This window comes from Oryx dammah, unplaced genomic scaffold (assembly GCF_014754425.2).
Source record: "Oryx dammah isolate SB20612 unplaced genomic scaffold, SCBI_Odam_1.1 HiC_scaffold_9, whole genome shotgun sequence".
NCBI classification, from domain to species: Eukaryota; Metazoa; Chordata; class Mammalia; order Artiodactyla; family Bovidae; genus Oryx; species Oryx dammah.
The window spans coordinates 38,644,967-38,664,714 of NW_024070193.1; the positions used below are offsets into that span (position 1 = coordinate 38,644,967).

The 19,748-nt window shown below is 44.6% G+C and overlaps 1 protein-coding gene across 8 annotated transcripts in view; it reads left to right on the forward strand.

Annotated features, from left to right (window-relative positions):
* The window catches only part of ITPR1 (inositol 1,4,5-trisphosphate receptor type 1), a 348,439-nt gene that overhangs the window by 179,466 nt on the left and 149,225 nt on the right, over window positions 1–19,748 (forward strand). For all 8 annotated transcript variants that reach the window (XM_040245980.1, XM_040245986.1, XM_040245987.1 and 5 more), the window contains 10 exons: window positions 500–554; window positions 3,297–3,462; window positions 3,578–3,748; window positions 4,432–4,497; window positions 5,656–5,793; window positions 11,054–11,179; window positions 13,655–13,855; window positions 15,355–15,606; window positions 17,446–17,571; window positions 19,496–19,624. In XM_040245980.1, the coding sequence (XP_040101914.1) occupies window positions 500–554; window positions 3,297–3,462; window positions 3,578–3,748; window positions 4,432–4,497; window positions 5,656–5,793; window positions 11,054–11,179; window positions 13,655–13,855; window positions 15,355–15,606; window positions 17,446–17,571; window positions 19,496–19,624 (1,430 nt within the window). The remainder of the gene's footprint in view (window positions 1–499; window positions 555–3,296; window positions 3,463–3,577; window positions 3,749–4,431; window positions 4,498–5,655; window positions 5,794–11,053; window positions 11,180–13,654; window positions 13,856–15,354; window positions 15,607–17,445; window positions 17,572–19,495; window positions 19,625–19,748) is intronic.

Here is a 19,748-nt window from a genome sequence, read left to right on the forward strand (position 1 = left end):
ATAATTGCAAGAGCCCAGATTCCTTCTGGAGTAGATCTCATTTCTTCCATCTTTGAGTGTCTTAGTTGTAAGACAGCTGATGGTTCTAATGTTATGGTTGTGTGAAAGACTGGAAAAAAAAACACCCCAAAACAAAATTCTCTGAGAAAATTAACTGTCCACTAGCAACTTTTACTCTGGGTAGAAGTTTTTCCCTGCCCAGGATATAGTGATGATGGATAAGAGAAAGATAGTAGTAGAAATAAGCCCACCTAGCAAGGTCTGAGGCTCCTTGGAAGGAGGTAGTGCCTCTCACAAGGGGTCATGCACTGAGTAGAAACCTGGAGCCGATGGACAGTGTGATCCAGGTTGACCTGGCTTCAGAGCTTTTCAGTAAAAGAAGCTGGAAAACTCGAGGTTAATCCATGAGCAGAGGCAAGGGTGTTTGGGAGGAAAGTTCACAGGCAGCATGTTTTCATTCCTTCCCGCATCTGAAGTTCTGTTCTCTCTAACTCTTCAGGTGCTCTTGACTTCGAACACATTGAAGAACAAGCTGAGGGCATCTTCGGAGGAAGGAAAGTATATTTTCAGTTGCTGTTCTGTAGGTGTTCTGAGATGGAGGAGGCACCTCTCTATTAGCTCTCAAAGACTTCTCCTTCGACTCAGAAAGGTTTAGTCCTTGGGTTTAGGTTGTTTGCCTGCTCACTTTATAACTTCTAGAATTCAGGTCAGAGTGATCCTAGTTGGCTTCATATATGTGTTTCCTGCCTACAGTAGAAAGAATTGAGGGAGGTTTCCCAAAGTATACACACTATAAGACTTTTTTAAATGGTGAGGAAATAGTGTTGAAAGAAAGAGGGGGCTCAAAACAGAGTGCAGAAAGCATACTCATGGGTGCTACTGGGCTGCAGGCACCCCCAAGCTCTTTAGAAGCCAAGCAGCAGCAAGAATAAAAACAGGCATGCACTTCTTTCATTGTCTGTAGCCTGAAATTACTGTGTGAACCTTTCCCTAAAAGATGAGATTGCTCATTGTTGACTGAAAACATCATTATGAGACTCAAATCCCTATAAGACTCAAACACCTGCAAACTTGGTATTAACACCCTGTATGTATAACTCTTGAAATATACACATTTGCTTCAGTTATGTATTGCTTTTGACAATCAAACCTTAATGGATTAAGGACTTGCCTGTGGTTAAGAATCCATCTGTCAGTGCAGGGGATGCAGGTTCAATACCTGTTGGGAGAAGATTCCACATATCATGGGGCATCTAAGCCCATGTGCTGCAGCTACTGAAGTCTACTCTCTGGAGCGTGAGAGTCACAACTACTGAGCCCGTGCTCGCCTGCGATAACAAAGACCCAGGACAGCTAAAGAAAAATGGATTAAAACAGTCATTTTATTGCCTCTCACAACCCTGTGGTTGACTGGGGCTCAGCTAGATGGTTCTTCTGCTAATCACTATTGGGTCTGTCATGCAACCATAGTAGCTAGTGATTGGGGTTGGCACATCCCTATTGCTTTCTTTGCATTTCTGGCTCCTTGGAGGCGAAGCCTTTAAGGTTGGGACTTCTCTGTCTTTGCTCGTGGATATTTTGGGTTTCTGCATAGCTTGGTAACTGGCTCTATGTGCAAAGGCCCCAAGAGGCTAGACCAACAGTGTACAAGCACTAAGCAAGTGTCTGCTTGCATCATGTTGCTAATGTCCTATTGATAGTCCAAGCAGATCACCTGGCTAAGCCCAGTGTCAGTGTGGGAGGAACCTACATAAGGGTGTTTAGACCAGAGAGGGTGAACTGATGTTCACTATCTTAGTGCTGAATGTCATTGTGAAATTTGAATCAGCAGCATTATTTACTCTATGGAAGAGATTGCTGTTCTGAAACTCAGGGAATTTTGAGTTTAGCCTGGTGCCACTTCAGTCTGCTGGGTGGTGTCTTGGCTCTCTACTGCTTTCCTGGTGTTGAAGGGCTATGAAAGCTTCTTCACACCTTTCTGGAGCACATAGCGCAAACAGAGGATTTATGTACTAAGTCCTATCTATGCCTCCCTTGCTGGTCTGCAGCCATGAAGGTCTCAGCATTTGACCTTCATTTGATTGTAAACACAATACAGGCCCAGGACCAGAGTGACAGTGCTCAGGTTCACGGTGGTCTGCCATTAGCACCAGGACTTGCTTATTAAATTTTTGGTTGTGTAAGGAGCACACAGTCAACGTAGCATAGATATTGGGAGAAGCCTTGGTAACATACTGATTAACCCCAGCTAGGAAGCTAGAAAAGCACTGAGTGGGGATAACTCACGGCAACACTTCTCAAAGTGGGGCCTGTGGGACCAAACTACTTGCTGCCAGTTTGAGACAAGATAAGTGAATCTTTGGGCACCTTCATGGCAACTGGGGGGCTTCTCAGACAGTGCAGATGGGCTTCCGTCATAGCTCAGTCGGTAAAGGATATGCCCACAATGCAGGAGACCCGGGTTCGATTCCTGTGTCAGGAAGGAACGAGCAACCCACTCCAGCATTCTTGCCTGGAGAATCCCATGGACAGGGAGCCTGGCGGCCGCAAGGAGTCCATGGGGTCGCAAGAGTCAAATACGACTTAGCGACTAAACCACCACCATACCTGAATGGTCTAATGATTTTCCCTTTTTCCATGTGGTGCAGTGGTAAAGAATTTGCCTGTCAATGCAGGGGATGCACGAGGCAGGTTCGATCCTTGGGGGTGATGAAGACCCCCTGGAGAAGGGAATGGCCACCCACTCCAGTATTCTTGCCCGGAGAATCCCATGGACAGAGGAGCCTGGCACGTTACAGTCCATGGGGTCGCAAAGAGTTGGACACGACTGAGCGCACACATTTGTTGGCCCCTGCGACCCCATCCAAGTGCACGATTGGGGATATGGTACAGGCTAGACCTTGAAAGCCTGTCCCTCCACCACAGATGGTTTCTTGGCACTAGCATCTTAAATAAAAAACAAACTAGTAGCTCGGGAGAAACACAACTGCGTGTGGCTCTGAAAGCATGGGGGTAGCCCAGCAGCAGAACGTCTGGTGGGAGAGTTTGCAAAGCCAGGCCTGTCACTGTGGGAAGGTGGGGACTTTGGTTAAACATTTGGCAGCTGTGACACCGTAACTGTCCCCTCCCCTCGGAATACAGTTGAAGATGAAACAAGATGGTATTGTTAAAGGAGTTATTTAATAGCCAGGTCTGCTGAGGTCGGCCATAGAGTGGGGGATCTCATGAAGTGAGGTGTGTCTGGGCCCACGGCTGCGGGTGGGGGCGTCTGTGGCTCATGTCACCTCTCCCCTCAGTGAGGAGAACACCCCGCTGGACCTGGATGACCACGGCGGCAGAACTTTCCTCCGAGTCCTGCTCCACTTGACGATGCATGACTACCCACCCCTGGTGTCGGGGGCCTTGCAGCTCCTCTTTCGGCACTTCAGTCAGAGACAGGAGGTCCTCCAGGCCTTCAAACAGGTAGCTTGGGTGGCCATGTGTGCACACACGTGTGTATGTGTGTGTGTTATTGGTGGTGGTGTCGTCATCTGTCTGAGAGGGTATTGAGTGCCCCTGGTTGATTGTATTCATTCAGGTTCAGCTGCTCGTTACCAGCCAAGATGTCGATAACTACAAGCAGATCAAACAAGACCTGGACCAGTTGAGATCCATCGTGGAGAAGTCAGAGCTCTGGGTATACAAAGGGCAGGGCCCCGACGAGGCTATGGACGGCGCATCAGGGGAAAACGAACATAAGAAGACAGAGGTGGGTGACACGCAAGTTAGGTTGCCAGAGGAGATGCGTGGGCTCCTGGGAACAAGTGAACATCTTCCTCTGGTTTTAGGTAAAAATGCAGATGCTAGGATGGGCTGGGATCTCAAGAGGTCTGCTTGTTACCAGGGTGATAGCCATTCTCCCAGGAAGTACAGCACCAGGTGCCCGTTGCAGACTCACCTGGGCACCAGGTACCCGTTGCAGAATGAACCTTTCTCCAGCTATGCCTGGCCCAGCATCCTTTCCCAATCAGTGAAATAACATCCGTCACGGGGAGCTGAGTGTGAGCAAGGGATTGACTCGGGCATAAACCTAGCAGGACAGCTGGCTAGTGCTAGTGCTCAGCCACTCAGTCGTGTCTGACTCTTTGTGACCTTGTGGACTGCTGCCCACCAGGCTTCTCTGTCCATGGGATTCTCCAGGCAAGAATACTGGAGTAGGTTGCCATGCCCTCCTCCAAGAGATCTTCCGCACCCAGGGATCAAACCCACGTTTCTTGTGTCTCCTGAATTGGTAGGAGGATTCTTTACCACTAGCGCCACCTGGGAAGGCCCATGATGGCTGGAAAACACTGAAAAAATTCCTATTCCTTTCGAGATTGTGATCTAACCCTAACAAATGGACAGGAACCCAAGAGTTGTACAAACCCCAGTCACGTTCGTTTTGGTTCCTAGGAGGGGAATAACAAGTCACAGCAGCATGAGAGCACCAGCAGCTACAACTACAGGGTGGTCAAAGAGGTACGTGCCCTCCCCTGAGCCTTTCCCATGGTGGGAAGTTTAACAGAGGAAAAGAAGACCTCTGAGGTCAAGTGCATAGGTCTCAGTGTCAGGCCTCAGTCCACATCGTGTGTGTCTCCTCTGTTTCCTCACCTTGTATGGGAGCTGCCAGCACCTATACTTCTGAAGGTTTACAATTGAAGGAAGAGTGAAGTGGTAAAATTATCAATGATTTATCTTGATTGCTGACACATAGTATCACCAATGAGAACCATAGTTCTTTAGAAATCTTTGCATAGGATGATTCAAAGTTGAGAGGTTGGAAGTTTGGTGTTTTTTGTTTGTTTTCTTACCCCAGAACAAATTCTTCCCAAGTTTTTGGCAGTGATGCTGAGTCATACCTTTTTTGTTGTTGTTTAGGGGCTAAGTCATGTCCAGCTCTTTTGCGACCCCATGGTCTGTAGCCCACCAGGCTCCTCTGTCCGTGGGATTTTCCAGGCAAGAACACTGAGATGGGTTGCCATTTCCTTCTCCAGGGGATCTTCCCAGACCAGGGACTGAACCTGCGTCTCCTGCATCGGCAGGCAGATTCTTTACCACTGAACCAACAGGGGAGCCCCCATACCATTTTAGGATACCCAAAACCATCCCACTTGCTGATGGAGCCGTAATCCAGTTGTTAATCTGGAAGACTTGTTCTTAGCCATATGTGGTTTTGGTTCAATACAATCAGTAAGGATCCTACAAGTTAGAGAACTTTCCCTCTGATTATGTTCTTAATGGATCGTGGTCCCTTTTACCTTCCTGCCCACACCATCCCCAGGCAATCTTTCTTCCAACTATGCTTCCTACTTTTCTGAGATTGATTTTTGTTTCTTACAACTTTTTTTTTTCAAACTTTGAGGTATAAGTGACAAAATTATAATATACTTGACAATGTGATAATTTGATATATACATAGTGAAATCATTACCACAATCAAGTTAATTAACACATCCATCACTCACAGAAGTAACTTTTGGAGGATGGTAGGGGGAGGTAAGAATGCTTAAGATCTATTCTCTTTGCAAATTCCATGTACACAGTGAGATATCAGGAACTATCGTGGCCAGACTGTAGGTTAGATCCTCAGAACAGAGATGTGGGTTGATGAGAAACTTTGGTCTTTCTTCCTACCAGATTTTGATCCGACTCAGCAAACTCTGTGTTCAAGAGAGCGCATCCGTGCGGAAGAGCAGGAAGCAGCAACAGCGCTTGCTCCGGAACATGGGCGCCCACGCCGTGGTGCTGGAGCTGCTGCAGATTCCCTACGAGAAGGTGGGCATCGCCCCTCCCTGCAGCCCAGCCCCACGGCTGCTGCTCCGAGGGAGCGGGTTCCCGGGTTTCCCCAAACCCTTCACACTTGGGAACAGTTGGTGAAGAATTGAAGCTGATGTGTGATGACTATCACTGTGAAGCAATCTTAGGTAACTGACGTGAAACAAACAGCATGGTAGAAATACAGTGAAACCCCCCATAACCTCCCTCCACTTTTAGAACTCTACAAAGAAGGAGGAGTCTGTTCTCTCCTCACTCCCCTGCCAGGCCGGATGGGGGCAGCTTGGTCTGAGTACAAAGGTCCGGTGGACAGAGCTGTCTCTGCACGTGGACTTGTACTGTATACTTGTTTTCCTTTTTTTTTTAAGAGTTGTAAAAGCTGTTTATTGTTTTGAATCCAGTGTGTTTTAGAAGAGCTTGTGACATGGCCATCAATAACTCCCCCAGATCACATGTATGATTATGAAATCAAATTAGCGTAAGTGATAAATTATGAACCCCCCACAGTCACAGGGACTGCAGTTTTCTACTTTCAGAGCAGAAGGATGAACTGGTGAGTTCAAGAGAGCCAGAGAAAGCTGTCCTCCCACATCAGAGATACTGGATCACCAAAGCTTAATAAATACATGCTGTACAGTTTTGTCTGCCTTGTTACTCAGCCTTGGAAGCACTGCAAGCTATAAATGCATGTGAGGACATAGGACTTGCCCACTCGAAGTCCTTGCTGTGTGCTCACAGCTGGTTAGGTTCGATCTGTTGGATTCTGCTCAGTCTGAGTCTTCTTTTCTGTTGATAGAAATTAAGCTGCATCTCTCATTTTTCATGTTAGTATTTGGCATTGCTAGTGATGGGATGGGAGAAGGCAATGGCACCCCACTCCAGTACTCTTGCCTGGAGAATCCCACGGACGGAGGAGCCTGGTAGGCTGCAGTCCATGGGGTCACTAGGAGTCAGACACGACTGAGAGATTTCACTTTCACCTTTCACTTTCATGCATTGGAGAAGGAAATGGCAACCCAGTCCAGTGTTCTTGCCTGGAGAATCCCAGGGACGGGGGAGCCTGGTGGGCTGCCGTCTATGGGGTCGCACAGAGTCGGACACGACTGAAACAACTTAGCAGCAGCAGCAGTGATGGGATGGAGGGAAGCAGGATAGCATAGACCTGACAGAAGCATTCATTTGGGACTTCTTTGGTGGCCCAGTGGTTAGGGGGCCTCTGTTCTTTCACTCTAGGGAGCATCGGTTCAGTCTCTAGCTGGGAAATTAAGATCTACATGCAGTGTAGTATGGCTAAAAAATAATAATAAATACAAAGAATAACAGTGTCCAGTAGAATAAAATGAAAGCATTCATTCAAGCTTCTAAAACCCAGTGTGGCGCTCATGGTGTTGCCACTTGATGGATGAGGGTACTGAGGCTGGGGAGGTTTAGAGTTGAGACTTAGGTGCTGGGCTGTTGAATTGCCCAGTGACTCCCAGAGGCTCCCTAGTGAAGTCACCTGAGGAAGGTTCCCTGCCCACTGCTTGCCAGGTGCCAGGCCCTGGGCTTTGACATTATTCTCTCATTTAATCCTCAGAACATTCAGAGGAGATAGGTGCCCCATTTTAGACGAGAGGACTGGAGCCAGAGAGGTTTAGAAACTTGTCTGGAAGTCCCAGCTGCACAAGGCAGAGCCTGCTCAGCTCATCTGTGGGAGCCTGGGCCTTGGATGGCTCACCTTCCGCCCCACCTTCTCCTCACCTTTACCCGCTACCCTGCACCTTAGGAAGTTCCCTCCCGAGGCCGTCTCCTTAGTCACGGGGCCCATATGAATCTGATGGGTCAGGCTTTTCACCAGCCACAAATAAAAGTACAAGTTTAATCCCTTCAATAGATCAGGTGCTTCAGTAACCTGGAATTGATATAGATGGATGTGGGTGTCATCCAAACTTGGCCGATGTTTGGACTCAAACCAGCAAGTGGATATTTCTCCCTCTATGTGAAGAATGTCAGGAGAAAGGTTGCTGGCCTTGGCTTTGCCTCCCAGTAACCTGTTTCCTTAATGAGAGACATTCATTCTCAGAGAAGTGTTGGAGGGATCTATAGGAACCAGATTCAGCTGGAATTGGTAACTCAAAGGCAGAACATTGTGTGTGTGTGTGTATACTTTGTCTGGGTTTTGGATGGATACAGCCACCCCATTGTATAAGAACAGCGGAGGGACTCTTACTAACAGGTAAGTTCGTGTTATGTCTTTGTGAGCTCCTTGCCCTGTAAAAATCTGCTTTGAAGGGCACAAGCTTTTAGTTAGCTTGTCTGCCAGCAGATTCCTTTAGTAGGTGAAGAAAGGGAAGAATGCACAGTGGTTCAAGGTTGCTGTGGTGTGTCTCTGTCGCAGACCCTCTGATTTCTTAGAGCTTAGAAGCTTTGCCCCTCTCTCTGTAAATGAGAGACAAATGTAATACCTGCTCTGTTGTTCTGAGACTGGCTGTCAGGGTCCTCTTTCAGTCTCCTGCTTTGTTCAGTTGTCACCCTGAGAGTCTGGGTTCCTTCCATCAATGTTCCTGGCAGAAGTGTTCTACTTTCTCACAAGACTGTGGTCTAGATCAGAGTGGGCAAACTGCAGACATGGATCACCTCCAGCCTACCGCCTGTTTTTATATAGTGCTGGAGACAAGAATGGTTGCTATGTTTTGTTTTCAATTTTAGCTTTATTTATTTTTTATTGAAGGATAATTGCTTTACAGTATTGCGTTGTTTTCTGCTAAACATCAACATGAATCATCCATAGGTACACACATGGACGTTTTTGAATAGTTAAATTTTTAGCGGTTATATAGGTTTGTGCATAATGTCCTCTGTTTTGCTTTTTGACCCATAAAGCCCTGAAGTATATATCTGGACCTCTAAAAAAAAAGTTTGCTGACCCTTAGTCTAGACCAGTAACAGCAGCTAACATTTAATCAGTCGTTATGGTCTAAGCACTTAACATGAATTTTCCCATTTAATCTTCATAACCACAATAGGAAGTGTGTCCTTTATCAGCTCCTTGTTACAAACGAGGAAATCGAAAGGTCAAGTCCCTTGCCCAAGGTCACACAGCTCAGAAGTTGTTCGTTTGGCCTAAGGGCCCTGCAGCCTGGTGTCAGGGCCTGCATTCCCAACTGCAGCACCCTGCCTCTAAAGTGAGGGGATGTATGTGAGGTGACTGAGGAAGATGAAGTGGGCTTTACGAATACGAGGGGCCATTTCCATTTGGGGAGGCTTCTCATTTTGTTTTTACTCTTTTAAGTGGTGGGTTGTTTAGAACTGGGTAAGGTAGCAAGTAGTACGCTTACTCCTTGGAAGGAAAGTTATGACCAACCTAGACAGCATATTAAAAAGCAGAGACATTACTTTGCCAACAAAGGTCCATCTAGTCAAGGCTATGGTTTTTCCAGTAGTCATGTATGGATGTGAGAGTTGGACCATAAAGAAAGCTGAGTGCCGAAGAATTGATGCTTTTGAACTGTGGTGTTGGAGAAGACTCTTGACTGCAAGGAGATCCAACCAGTCCATTCTAAAGGAGATCAGTCCTGGATATTCATTGGAAGGACTGATGTTGAAGGTGAAACTCCAATACTTTGGCCACCTGATGCGAAGAGCTGACTCATTTGAAAAGACCCTGATGCTGGGAAAGATTGAGGGTGGGAGGAGAAGGGGACAACAGAGAATGAGATGGTTGGATGGCATCACCGACTCAATGGACAAGAGTTTGGGTAAACTCCGGGAGTGATGGACAGAGAGGCCTGGCGTGCTGCAGGCCATGGCGTCACAGAGAGTCTGACACAACTGAGCAACTGAACTGAAAGTAGCAAGAGGTTTCTTTGTTTTTAAATGTCTATTTATTTGGTTGCACTGGGTCTTAAGTACAGCACGTGGGATCTTCAGTCTTCATGGCAGCATGTGGGCTCTTTAGTTGCTGCATGTGGGATCTAGTTCCCTGACCAGGGTCACACCTGGGCTGCCTGCATTGGGAGCTTGGAGTTTTAGCTATTGGACCACGAGGGACGTCCCAAGAGGTTTTATATAATTGTCTTTTCATAGGCCTCTTTGTTGTTGCTGCTGTTCAGTTGCTCAGTCATGTCTGACTCTTTGCGACTCCATGAACTGCAGCACACCAGGCTTCCCTGTCCATCACCATTTCCCAGAGTTTGCTCAGACTCATGTCTGTTGAGTCAGTGATGCCATCCAATCATCTGGTTCTCTGTCTCCTCGTGCCTTCAGTCTTTCCCAGCATCAGGATCTTTTCCAATGAGTCAGTTCTTCGCATCAAGTGGCCAGAGTATTGGAGCTTCAGTTTCAGCATCAGTCCTTCCAATGAGTATTCAGGGTTGATTTCCTTTAGGATTAACATAGGCATCTAACTCTTTACAAATATCGAGTGTATTTTTTTGAAGTGTAGTTGATTTACAATATTAGTTTCAGGGGTACAGCAAAAGGATTTGGTATATTTACAGATTATATTCCATTAAAAGTTATTGCAAGATGATAGCTATACTTGCCTATGCTGTAAAGTGTATATTAGTTGCTTACTGAGTATCTGTTTTTGATATATGACATGAGAATCTTGTAATCAGCCATGTGAAATGCCTGAGACACACATTATCCTGATTGTGTAAGTAGGAAGCTAAGTCTTAGGTTAAACAATATGTCAGGTGACAGGGAAAGGAATCAAGACAGGTACATTTGCCCCAACTTAGAATCTAGAGTTCTACTTTGCTGTGATAACTGCTGCCAGGATTTAGGGTGTCCATAGGTTAAGGCAGCTTGAAAATGTGTGCCTGAGAGCTGGGAGATGTGCTTATAGCCATTGATGAAGTTGGCCCCTGCTCTGCTGTGCATCCATATTTTCAGAAGTAGGGGGTTTAGAAATTTCAGCAATTGCTAGACAGTGGGATCTCAGAGACTTCCTCTTAGCTTTCATTCTCTATGTCCTTTTTCCGTGATAAAATCATTTCACTTGACTGCCCAAGGCTAGTGGGAGAGAATTCATTTTCCTCCATGAAGCATAGACAAATTTCTGACTTCTCTGCAAGAGTCAGCAGTGCAGCACCCCCCAGTGTTTTTATGCAGCCAGGCTTTTGAAACACCCCCAGAGCCCCACATGAGTCGAGGGGATGGGGGCATCATGGAACCTGGCCTCCTGGCCTAGAGATTGCTGCTTTCTCCATTTGCCCTTCTCTTGCCAAAGGCATAGCTGGGTCTTCAACCTGTTTTACGTCTGTCTTCTCCCTCACAGGCTGAAGACACCAAGATGCAAGAGATAATGAGGCTGGCTCATGAGTTTCTTCAGAATTTCTGCGCCGGCAACCAGCAGAATCAGGCTCTGCTCCACAAACACATAAACCTGTTTCTAAACCCAGGGGTAAGACTGGAGGCCTGTCTGGGACTCTGTGCAGGGAGGAGGACCGCGGGGGGTGGAAGCAGGAAGAGAGGAGAGAGAACAGCTTGTTCTTTTGCTGTCGTGGCCACTGGAACTTGTTATGATGCAACCTTCATTCCAACGGGGAACATTTTGATCGGCTCTCGGGAGGACGTAAATACTTTATGGGAAAAAAAGGTAGAAGGAGTGAGGAAGAGGTGGTAGATGCAAGATAAATGTATTTTCTCTTAGTAGCATTCCTCATTACATCAAACTCCAGCTGTAGCAAAGTACCAGTTCTCACTGTCCAGCCACATCCTCCTGAGGTCGTGCATCAAGTTCTCCATGTTTACACAAAACATAATGCATCCGTGTAAAACATAATTGTGTTACATTTTAATTACATATATTTTTAATATGTTACATATGTGTCATGCTTTTTTTTAATAGGAAAATGATGGTACACTCTACACATTGTTTTTGTACTTTGCCTTTTTCACTTACACATCTTGGCTATCTTTGTAAGTCAGAGATATACAAATTTTTCTCATTGGTTTTCATGACCAAATACTTCCCCAGTGGCTCCGTGGTAAAAGAATCTGCCTGCAGTGCAGGAGACTCGGGTTTGATCCCTGTGTTGGGAAGAGCCCCTAAAGGAGGAAATGGTAACCCACTCCGGTATTCTTGCCTGGAGAATCCCATGGACAGAGGAGCCTGGTGGGCTAAAGTCCATAGGGTCACAAAGAGTTGAACACGACTGAAGCAACTGAGCACGCATGGACAGAATGGCTGTAACTTTTCTGAAACCATTTCCTTATTAATGGACAGTTTGGCAGTGTCTGGCTCATGAGCAATACTGCAAAGGACAGCTTTGTACATTAACACATGCTCACATGCACACACACACAAATACTCATCCATACTGCTGGAGCTTTCCAGAAAAAGAACTGCTGCATTGTAGAGTCATATTCCATCTTTGTCATGTTAACGAAAAGGCAAAAGATGAAAAGGTTAAAGCCCCTTACCTCACACCAGTCATTAAACCTAATAACTCTGTAAGTCTAGATAAAAAGTAGAAAATGAAGCTTCTGAAGGAAAACATGAAAATATCCTCATGACCTTATGGAAAGGAACTTTTCTCATACTGAATGCAAAGACCACTAGTCATGCAGGAAAATATCAGTAAATCAGACTTAAAAAAAAATTAATACGGAACTTCCCTGGTGGCCCAGTGGTTAAGCCTTTGCCTTCCAATGCAGGGGGTGTGGGTTTGGCTCCTAGTCAGGAAGCTATGATCCCATCCACATGCCTCCTGGCCAAAAAACCAATATACATGAACAACAGAAGCAATATTGTAACAAATTCAATACAGACTTTAAAAATGGTCCAAGATAAAAAATCTTTAAAAAACAATTAAGAACTTCTATTCATCAAATGACACTGTAAAGAGTAAGCAAAGACAAGCCACAGAGTGAAAGAAAACATTCAGTGTTCAAGTCCAGGAACAACTTCACACCCAGTAGAAGTAACAAACTCCAGAAGGTCCATGAGGAAAATCACAGCCCACTTTTTCAAATAAGCTAAAAACTTTAAAATGGGAGCTCTGAGATTATCCAAATGGCCAACAAATCACAAAGCCCTCAATATGGTTCATTATCAGGGAAATGCAAATCAAGGAAGATACTTACAACAAAATATGAAATTAAAAAACTGACACCACTAAGTGTTGGCAAGACTATGGAGTCGCTGTAATGTAGAATGTAAATTGTTAATCTGTTTCAAAGCTGTCTGGGAGTATCTTCTAAAGCCAAATGTATTTGAACTCTGCAACCCAAGGATTCTACTCCTGGGTATAAAGCCAACAGAAATGGATAGATTTCATTTATCAGAAGACATTTAGAAGAATGTTCAGAGTGACACTGTTCATCACATATGTCATAAGAATTGTGTCACTACTTACTCTTAAGACTGGTGGTGGTGGTGGTGGTGATTTAGTCGCTAAGTCACTCCCCAAATGCCCATCAACAGTAGAACAGATAAATGCGTGTGGTATATTCATGCAATGGAATGTGCGTAGGAGTGACAGTAAGCGAGCTAGTATCACATACAACAACACGGATGACTCTCTTGCAGTTTGAACAGAAGGCAGGTAGAAGACTGGGCAAAACTAATCTGTGGTTGTGGAAGTCAAAATAATTGGTAAACTTGGAGAGAGTGGGCCATAAGGGGTCTATTTTGTTTCTTGAGCTGGGTGCTGAGCTTGCCCCTGAAATTCATTCAGCGGAAAACTAATGGTTTGTTTACTGTCCTGTGGTTTTATTACACATGATTGAAAAAGTTGAGTTAACAGGAACACCATCCAGAAGCGAGGATGGAGAAGGATGCTCTCGCAGGGCTGAATGCCCCTGCCTGTGTTGGGGTAGACTCTCGCCTTGCCCTTCCCTTGACCCTGTCTCTGTGGCCTTGCTCTCGCGTCAGATCCTGGAAGCCGTCACGATGCAGCACATCTTCATGAACAACTTCCAGCTGTGCAGCGAGATCAACGAACGGGTCGTCCAGCACTTTGTTCACTGCATCGAGACTCACGGTCGAAATGTCCAGTACATCAAGTTCCTGCAGACCATTGTCAAGGCTGAAGGGAAATTCATCAAGAAGTGCCAAGACATGGTCATGGCCGAGGTGACAGCTATGTATTTCTAAATACCTTCATCTGGTGTTCTCAGGGACTTACAAATTATTTATTTGTATAACCTGGCACCGTGTCCAGGGCCATTAAAAAAAAGTAATGTATGTGTGTGCATGCACAAGTGTGTGTGATCTTGTGTGTGAGAGCTTAAACTGTAGAAACAGCCAAGAATCCAATCTACTTTTTCATAGCAATAAATCTATTTTAAGGATCATTGGCTAGGATTCTTCTGAGAGAGTAAAACAGCCCAAGAAAATTGAACCAAAATATAGTGAATTGAGGTTAAATGTGGATAGAATCCTTTGAGCCAAAGAAGTTCTTCTTGTGAATTCTATAACTTAAAAAAAATTTATCCACCTAATTAACTAGCTGGGAATATTGTTGTCTGATGCTTCACGAGAAGCTGGTCAGTAGAATCGGGGCAAAGTCCCTCTTGGGTCTCTGCCAGACGTCAGTGCCCATGGATGCCGTCTGTCCCAGGAGGGTCCTCTGCCACCCTCTGCACCTACAGCAAGTTTCTGTAGGTGCTTGCTGTCATCTTTCCATCTTTAAAAAATAAATGGAATCTGAAGTAAATCCGGCTAACACTTGGAGTTATGGTCTTATCCACATATATGATTTCAGTGGAGGATGGTATAGTGTCGTTAAAAGTGTTGGCTTGACCTGGGATATGAATGTCTTCTGTTCCATGTCCCAGGCTGTGTGAATCAGGATTGAGAAAGTTACAGGCTAGTTAAATGAGATAAAGATGACAATGATAGCTACCATTTATTGCAATTGCTGCTCTAGTTGGTATTGTAAGCTATTGTGGGAACATTCTCAGAGTTCATAAAGGTTAGCTGTTATTAAGTGAATAATATTGACTGTATTTATTTTGACTTCTGTGTCAGCCCTTTTTGGATCTTTCATATTTCATGCAGTGCTGAACAGTTTCAACACTTAATTCTTAAGTAGATTAATGAGAACCCCCCAGTCCCCAGCAGACAAGTTATGAATAGGAATGCCTTGACTCTTTGAGTGCTGAAAGGAAGGTGTATTTTAATTAGAATTGGATTATTTGTGATTGTGAAGAAATAAGGCAGCATATGAAAGAGCTGTAAGAAAAATGCAAAGTGTGAAAAGGAGATGGAAACATTTTTAAAGAGAAAAAAATCATAGCCCAATTATTAGGGGAAATACAAGGGCAGGCTTGAAATCTACATTTTTTGCTTGATACATGAATGCTGGTATGTAGACTTTCTCTTCCCCTAATAGTGTTTAGGACTGCTGTGATATTTTTATATCTAAATGAAAATGCTGCTGCTGAATTTTTTAGTTGTTTAGTAATAAAAATGAATGAAGTGTGGATGAGTTCAGTAATATAAATGCAACTGGATTTGGAAGGTAAATGCTGACAGAACATCTCTCGGTGTGAATAGCTTTCTTTTTTAATGCTTCCCCCATCCCAGCAAGCTTGTGCTATAAACAAGCCTCGCTCTCTTACTGATCACAGCTGGTTAACTCAGGAGAGGATGTCCTCGTGTTCTACAACGACAGAGCCTCTTTCCAGACCCTGATTCAGATGATGAGATCTGAGCGGGACCGGATGGACGAGAACAGCCCCCTCATGTACCACATCCATCTGGTGGAGCTCTTGGCCGTGTGCACGGAGGGCAAGAATGTTTACACGGAGATTAAATGCAACTCCCTGCTCCCGCTGGATGACATTGTCCGCGTGGTGACCCACGAGGACTGCATCCCTGAGGTGAGCGACTGTGTTTCCAGGGTGGGTGGGCTCCGCTCGTGACTCTCCACATGGTGGGGGGTGGGGGGGCGCGGCTGGATGGGAGCTGACCCAGGTGGGACCTCACAGCTCTGACTCCCACGGCTCACTTAGCTGTGAGACTTCCAGTGGCCAAAACTGCGTCCTCTTGAGCCTTGATTTTGTGTGAGAGGAATGACAGGCGAAGTAAATCTTTCTTCTTGTCTCCTTGAGAAAGAACAGGAAACTGCTGCAGGCTTTCAGCTCTGGAACCAGTCATTTCACCTGTTGAAACAGGAGCATTGAGCTGAACGGACTTCTCAGAAATGAGATGAAGGGTGGCTAAAGAGACAGTTCACACCAGTGTAAAACTTAATAGGTTTATTCTTTAAAACAAAAACTTGCGATGCAAAAATCATGAATGACAGCCTTAAAATATTCAGGAACTGCAGGTAACCAGTAAGAAATGGAAAGTAATCTACAATTTTACCACCCGTAATAAATACCTGTTAGGTTTTTGAAGTAAATCCTTTCAGCTTTTGTTTTCTCTATTCATATACATTAACTAGTAACAAAAAAAAATGGATCATGCAATATATATTTTTTCTTCAGGTTTTAAAATATATAATATTAGTTTATATTACTAGTATATATACATACGCATTTATATGTGTGTGTGGGTATAGAGAGAGAGAGCGTGCGCATATGTGGGCTTCCTTGCTAGCTCAGCTGGTATAAAGAACCCGCCTGCAATGCAGGAGACTGCAGTTCGATTCCTGGCTTGGGAAGATCCCCTGGAGAAGGGAGAGGCTCCCCACTCCAGTGGTCTTGGGCTTCTGTGGTAGCTCAGACAGTAAGAAATCCACCTGCAATGCAGGAGACCTGGGTCCAATCTCTGGGTTTGGGAAGATCTGGAGAATGGCATGGCACCCCACTCCAGTATTCTTGCCTGGAGAATCCCATGGACAGAGGAGCCTGATGGCTACAGTCTATGGGGTTGCAACAAGTCAGACACGACTGAGCGACTGAGCACAGCACAGCATAGATTATGTATATATATTAAATATATACTGTTTTTAGACTACTTTTTGGAAAAGTTACTGCATTTTTGCAGGGTGAACACTTAGAAGTGCTGTGTCATCCAAGGTGCATTTCTTTCTTTTGACTTGACAGTGTGAAGTGCCTTCCAGCAGTTTGACCTCAGCGGCCCCTCACCACAGAGCTCTTATCACTCCAAATCCTGCCAGCTTTTATTGTTGTCACACCCTTTATTATTATTTTTTTTCAGTCTGGTTGGTGTATAATGATATCTCAGAGTGGTTTTAATTTCTGTCTTCTTGATTACTAAATGAGATTCAGCTCCATTCCATATATTGTTTTTGATATTTACTATCCCTTTAAGTAAATATCAGATCACATTTTTTGCCCCTTTTTTCCTTGGCATGTCCATCTTACACGCAGAGATCTGTAAGAATTCCTTGTGGAGATATGCATTGCAAACAGCTTCTTTCAAATGGTGTCATTTAACTCTTGTAACAGCCATTTCATGAGTAGAAATTCTTAACTTTAATGTAGTCAAACTTGTCCATCTTTTGCGGCCCCAGTGTTTTGTTCCATTCTTTACCTGGAAGTCATGAACATTTTATCTTCCAAAAGCTTTGTTTTCAAATTTCATCTTGGTGAATTTTGACCATCCAAAAGCCACAGAAATTCAGTGGTTAAGAGAAAATGGAATGGCCATATTGGGCTGTCTTTGTCATTGTTAATTTGAGGGAACTGGTCAGTCCCACACGTACTATGAATAAGTTGATTTTTACAGAAAAATCTGTTTCTCTTTTTCAGGTTAAAATTGCCTACATTAACTTCCTGAATCACTGCTATGTGGATACGGAAGTGGAAATGAAGGAGATTTATACCAGCAATCACATGTGGAAATTGTTTGAGAATTTCCTTGTCGACATCTGCAGGGTAAGGCTTCTGGAACGAAGGACACAGAGGAAGGGGTATGTGTGCATTGTAGAATCACAGAATGGGGCATTTTCTCCTGACTGTACAGTTACCAGTGTAAATACAAGGAACCTGCAAGAACTTAATTTCCTTCTGATCAAGGACTGTGTTTAATAATACCCTCGTGTTGGCATCACAGACATATATTGTTGTTCAGCAGCCCAGTCATGTCCGACTGTTTGAGACCCCATGGACTGCAGCACACCAGGCCTCCCTGTCCCTCACCATCTCCCAAAGTTTGCCCACGTTCATGGCCATTGCATCAGTGATGCCATCCAGGCATCTCATCCTCTGACACACTCTTCTCCTTCTGCCCTTGATCTTTCCCAGCATCAGGGACTTTTCCAGTGAGTTGGCAGATCGCATCAAGTGACCAAAATACTGGAGCTTCAGCTTCAGCATCAGTCCTTCCAATGAGTATTCAGGGTTGATATATATATAATTTAAATATGTATATATTTTAATTTTAATCTCAAGCTCTTCCTAGTCTTTTAATCCCATAAATCTGGGGGTTTGGCTTGAAATGGAAATCCTGCTTTGCTTGTTTAAATCAGGACTCAACAAAGTTTTCTGTGAAGACCCAGATAGTAAACGTGGTTGGCTTTGCGGGCCATGCGGTCCCTGTCACAGCTACTCAACTCTGCTCTGGTAGCGTGAGAGTGACCGCAGTGGCATGTAAACAGATGGGCATGGCTGGGTTCCAGTAAAACTTCATTTATAAAAACAGCCACCAGCCCTTAAGTTGGCTCATCCCTGCCTTAAGTTGTTCAAAAATGCTTTAAAATTCACTGCTAACTTCACTTCTGGATGTGTCTACCAACTGCTCATCACTGGACTCAGAACATGACAGTTTATAAAATTTGCTGGTTTTACCCTTCGTAATTTTAAAAATTATATATATAATTTTATATCTCAAATTAGAGGGCTAATAAGTTTGGTGATAAAATGGATGTTAAATATTTGAGGAGAATTCCTCGGAAGTCCAGTGGTTAGAGCTCTCGCTGTCACTGCCAAGGGCCCAGTTCGGTCCTTGGTTGGGGAATTGAAATCCCACAAGCTGCGTGTTGTGGTCAAAAAAAAAAGATTTTCTTAAACCTGTTCTTCTAAATGTGTAATCGTATTCTAAGCAGCAAAATTATCTAAAGTCCAGGTGAAACCTGAAGTCTCCCTTCACCCCTAAACTTACACATACAGTTATTGAGTCACAGCCCACTGTTTTCAGCAGTACTGTGGCTCAGTAGAGTTTTCACTGAATGGAGCAGTGTTGTAGGTTTGGAGAATATCATGCCCAGTGGACCTCAGTGGTAATACTTGATTAATTGATGATATGCATTAGTTACCTGTGACCTAGAGAAGATGAATGACTTAAGCAGTTTACTTTTAGGGTACCTAGAGGCAACTGTAGGTATTAAGCCTATTAGTGCCTTTGGGGGCTTTAGATTGGCCACAAGTTGGTAGAAATTAGGAAGTGATGGCCTTGTAGGTCTCATGCCAACTTGAATGTTTTATAATTCTTCACTATGATATCCAAGCTGATCTGTTTCTCTTTTACCATGATTCTTCTTTTTTTTTTTTAATCATTGCTCTCTTTTATTTATTCATTTATTTTTATTTTTTGGTTGCCCCACACATGGCATGCAGAATCTTAGTTCCTTGACCAGGGATCAAACCCATGCTCCCTGCATTGGAACCATGGAGTCTTAACCCCTGGGCCACCAGGGAAGTCTCTAATTGTTCTCCTCCTCTTAAGAGGAGGAATACTGACTTGCAGGATTTTGCCTTTCCTTTGTTAAGGGTAATTAGCAGGAAAAGTCACGGAGTTGTTAATTTTACAAGGAACTTGCAGGTTTTGGTACAAGGTCTAAAGCATTGCCTTGTCCTCCAGGCCTGTAACAACACGAGCGACAGGAAACACGCAGACTCAGTTCTGGAGAAGTATGTCACCGAAATTGTCATGAGCATCGTCACCACGTTCTTCAGCTCTCCCTTCTCAGACCAGAGTACGACACTGCAGGTAAGAAATACGAACAGAGATGCAGGTAATTCCCAGGAGATCCTCGGCAGACGGACTTGGTGCTGCTTCTGGAGTGAGTGGCTGTGGACGAGCCAGCCCTCCGCGAAGCATTGATAACAGATGC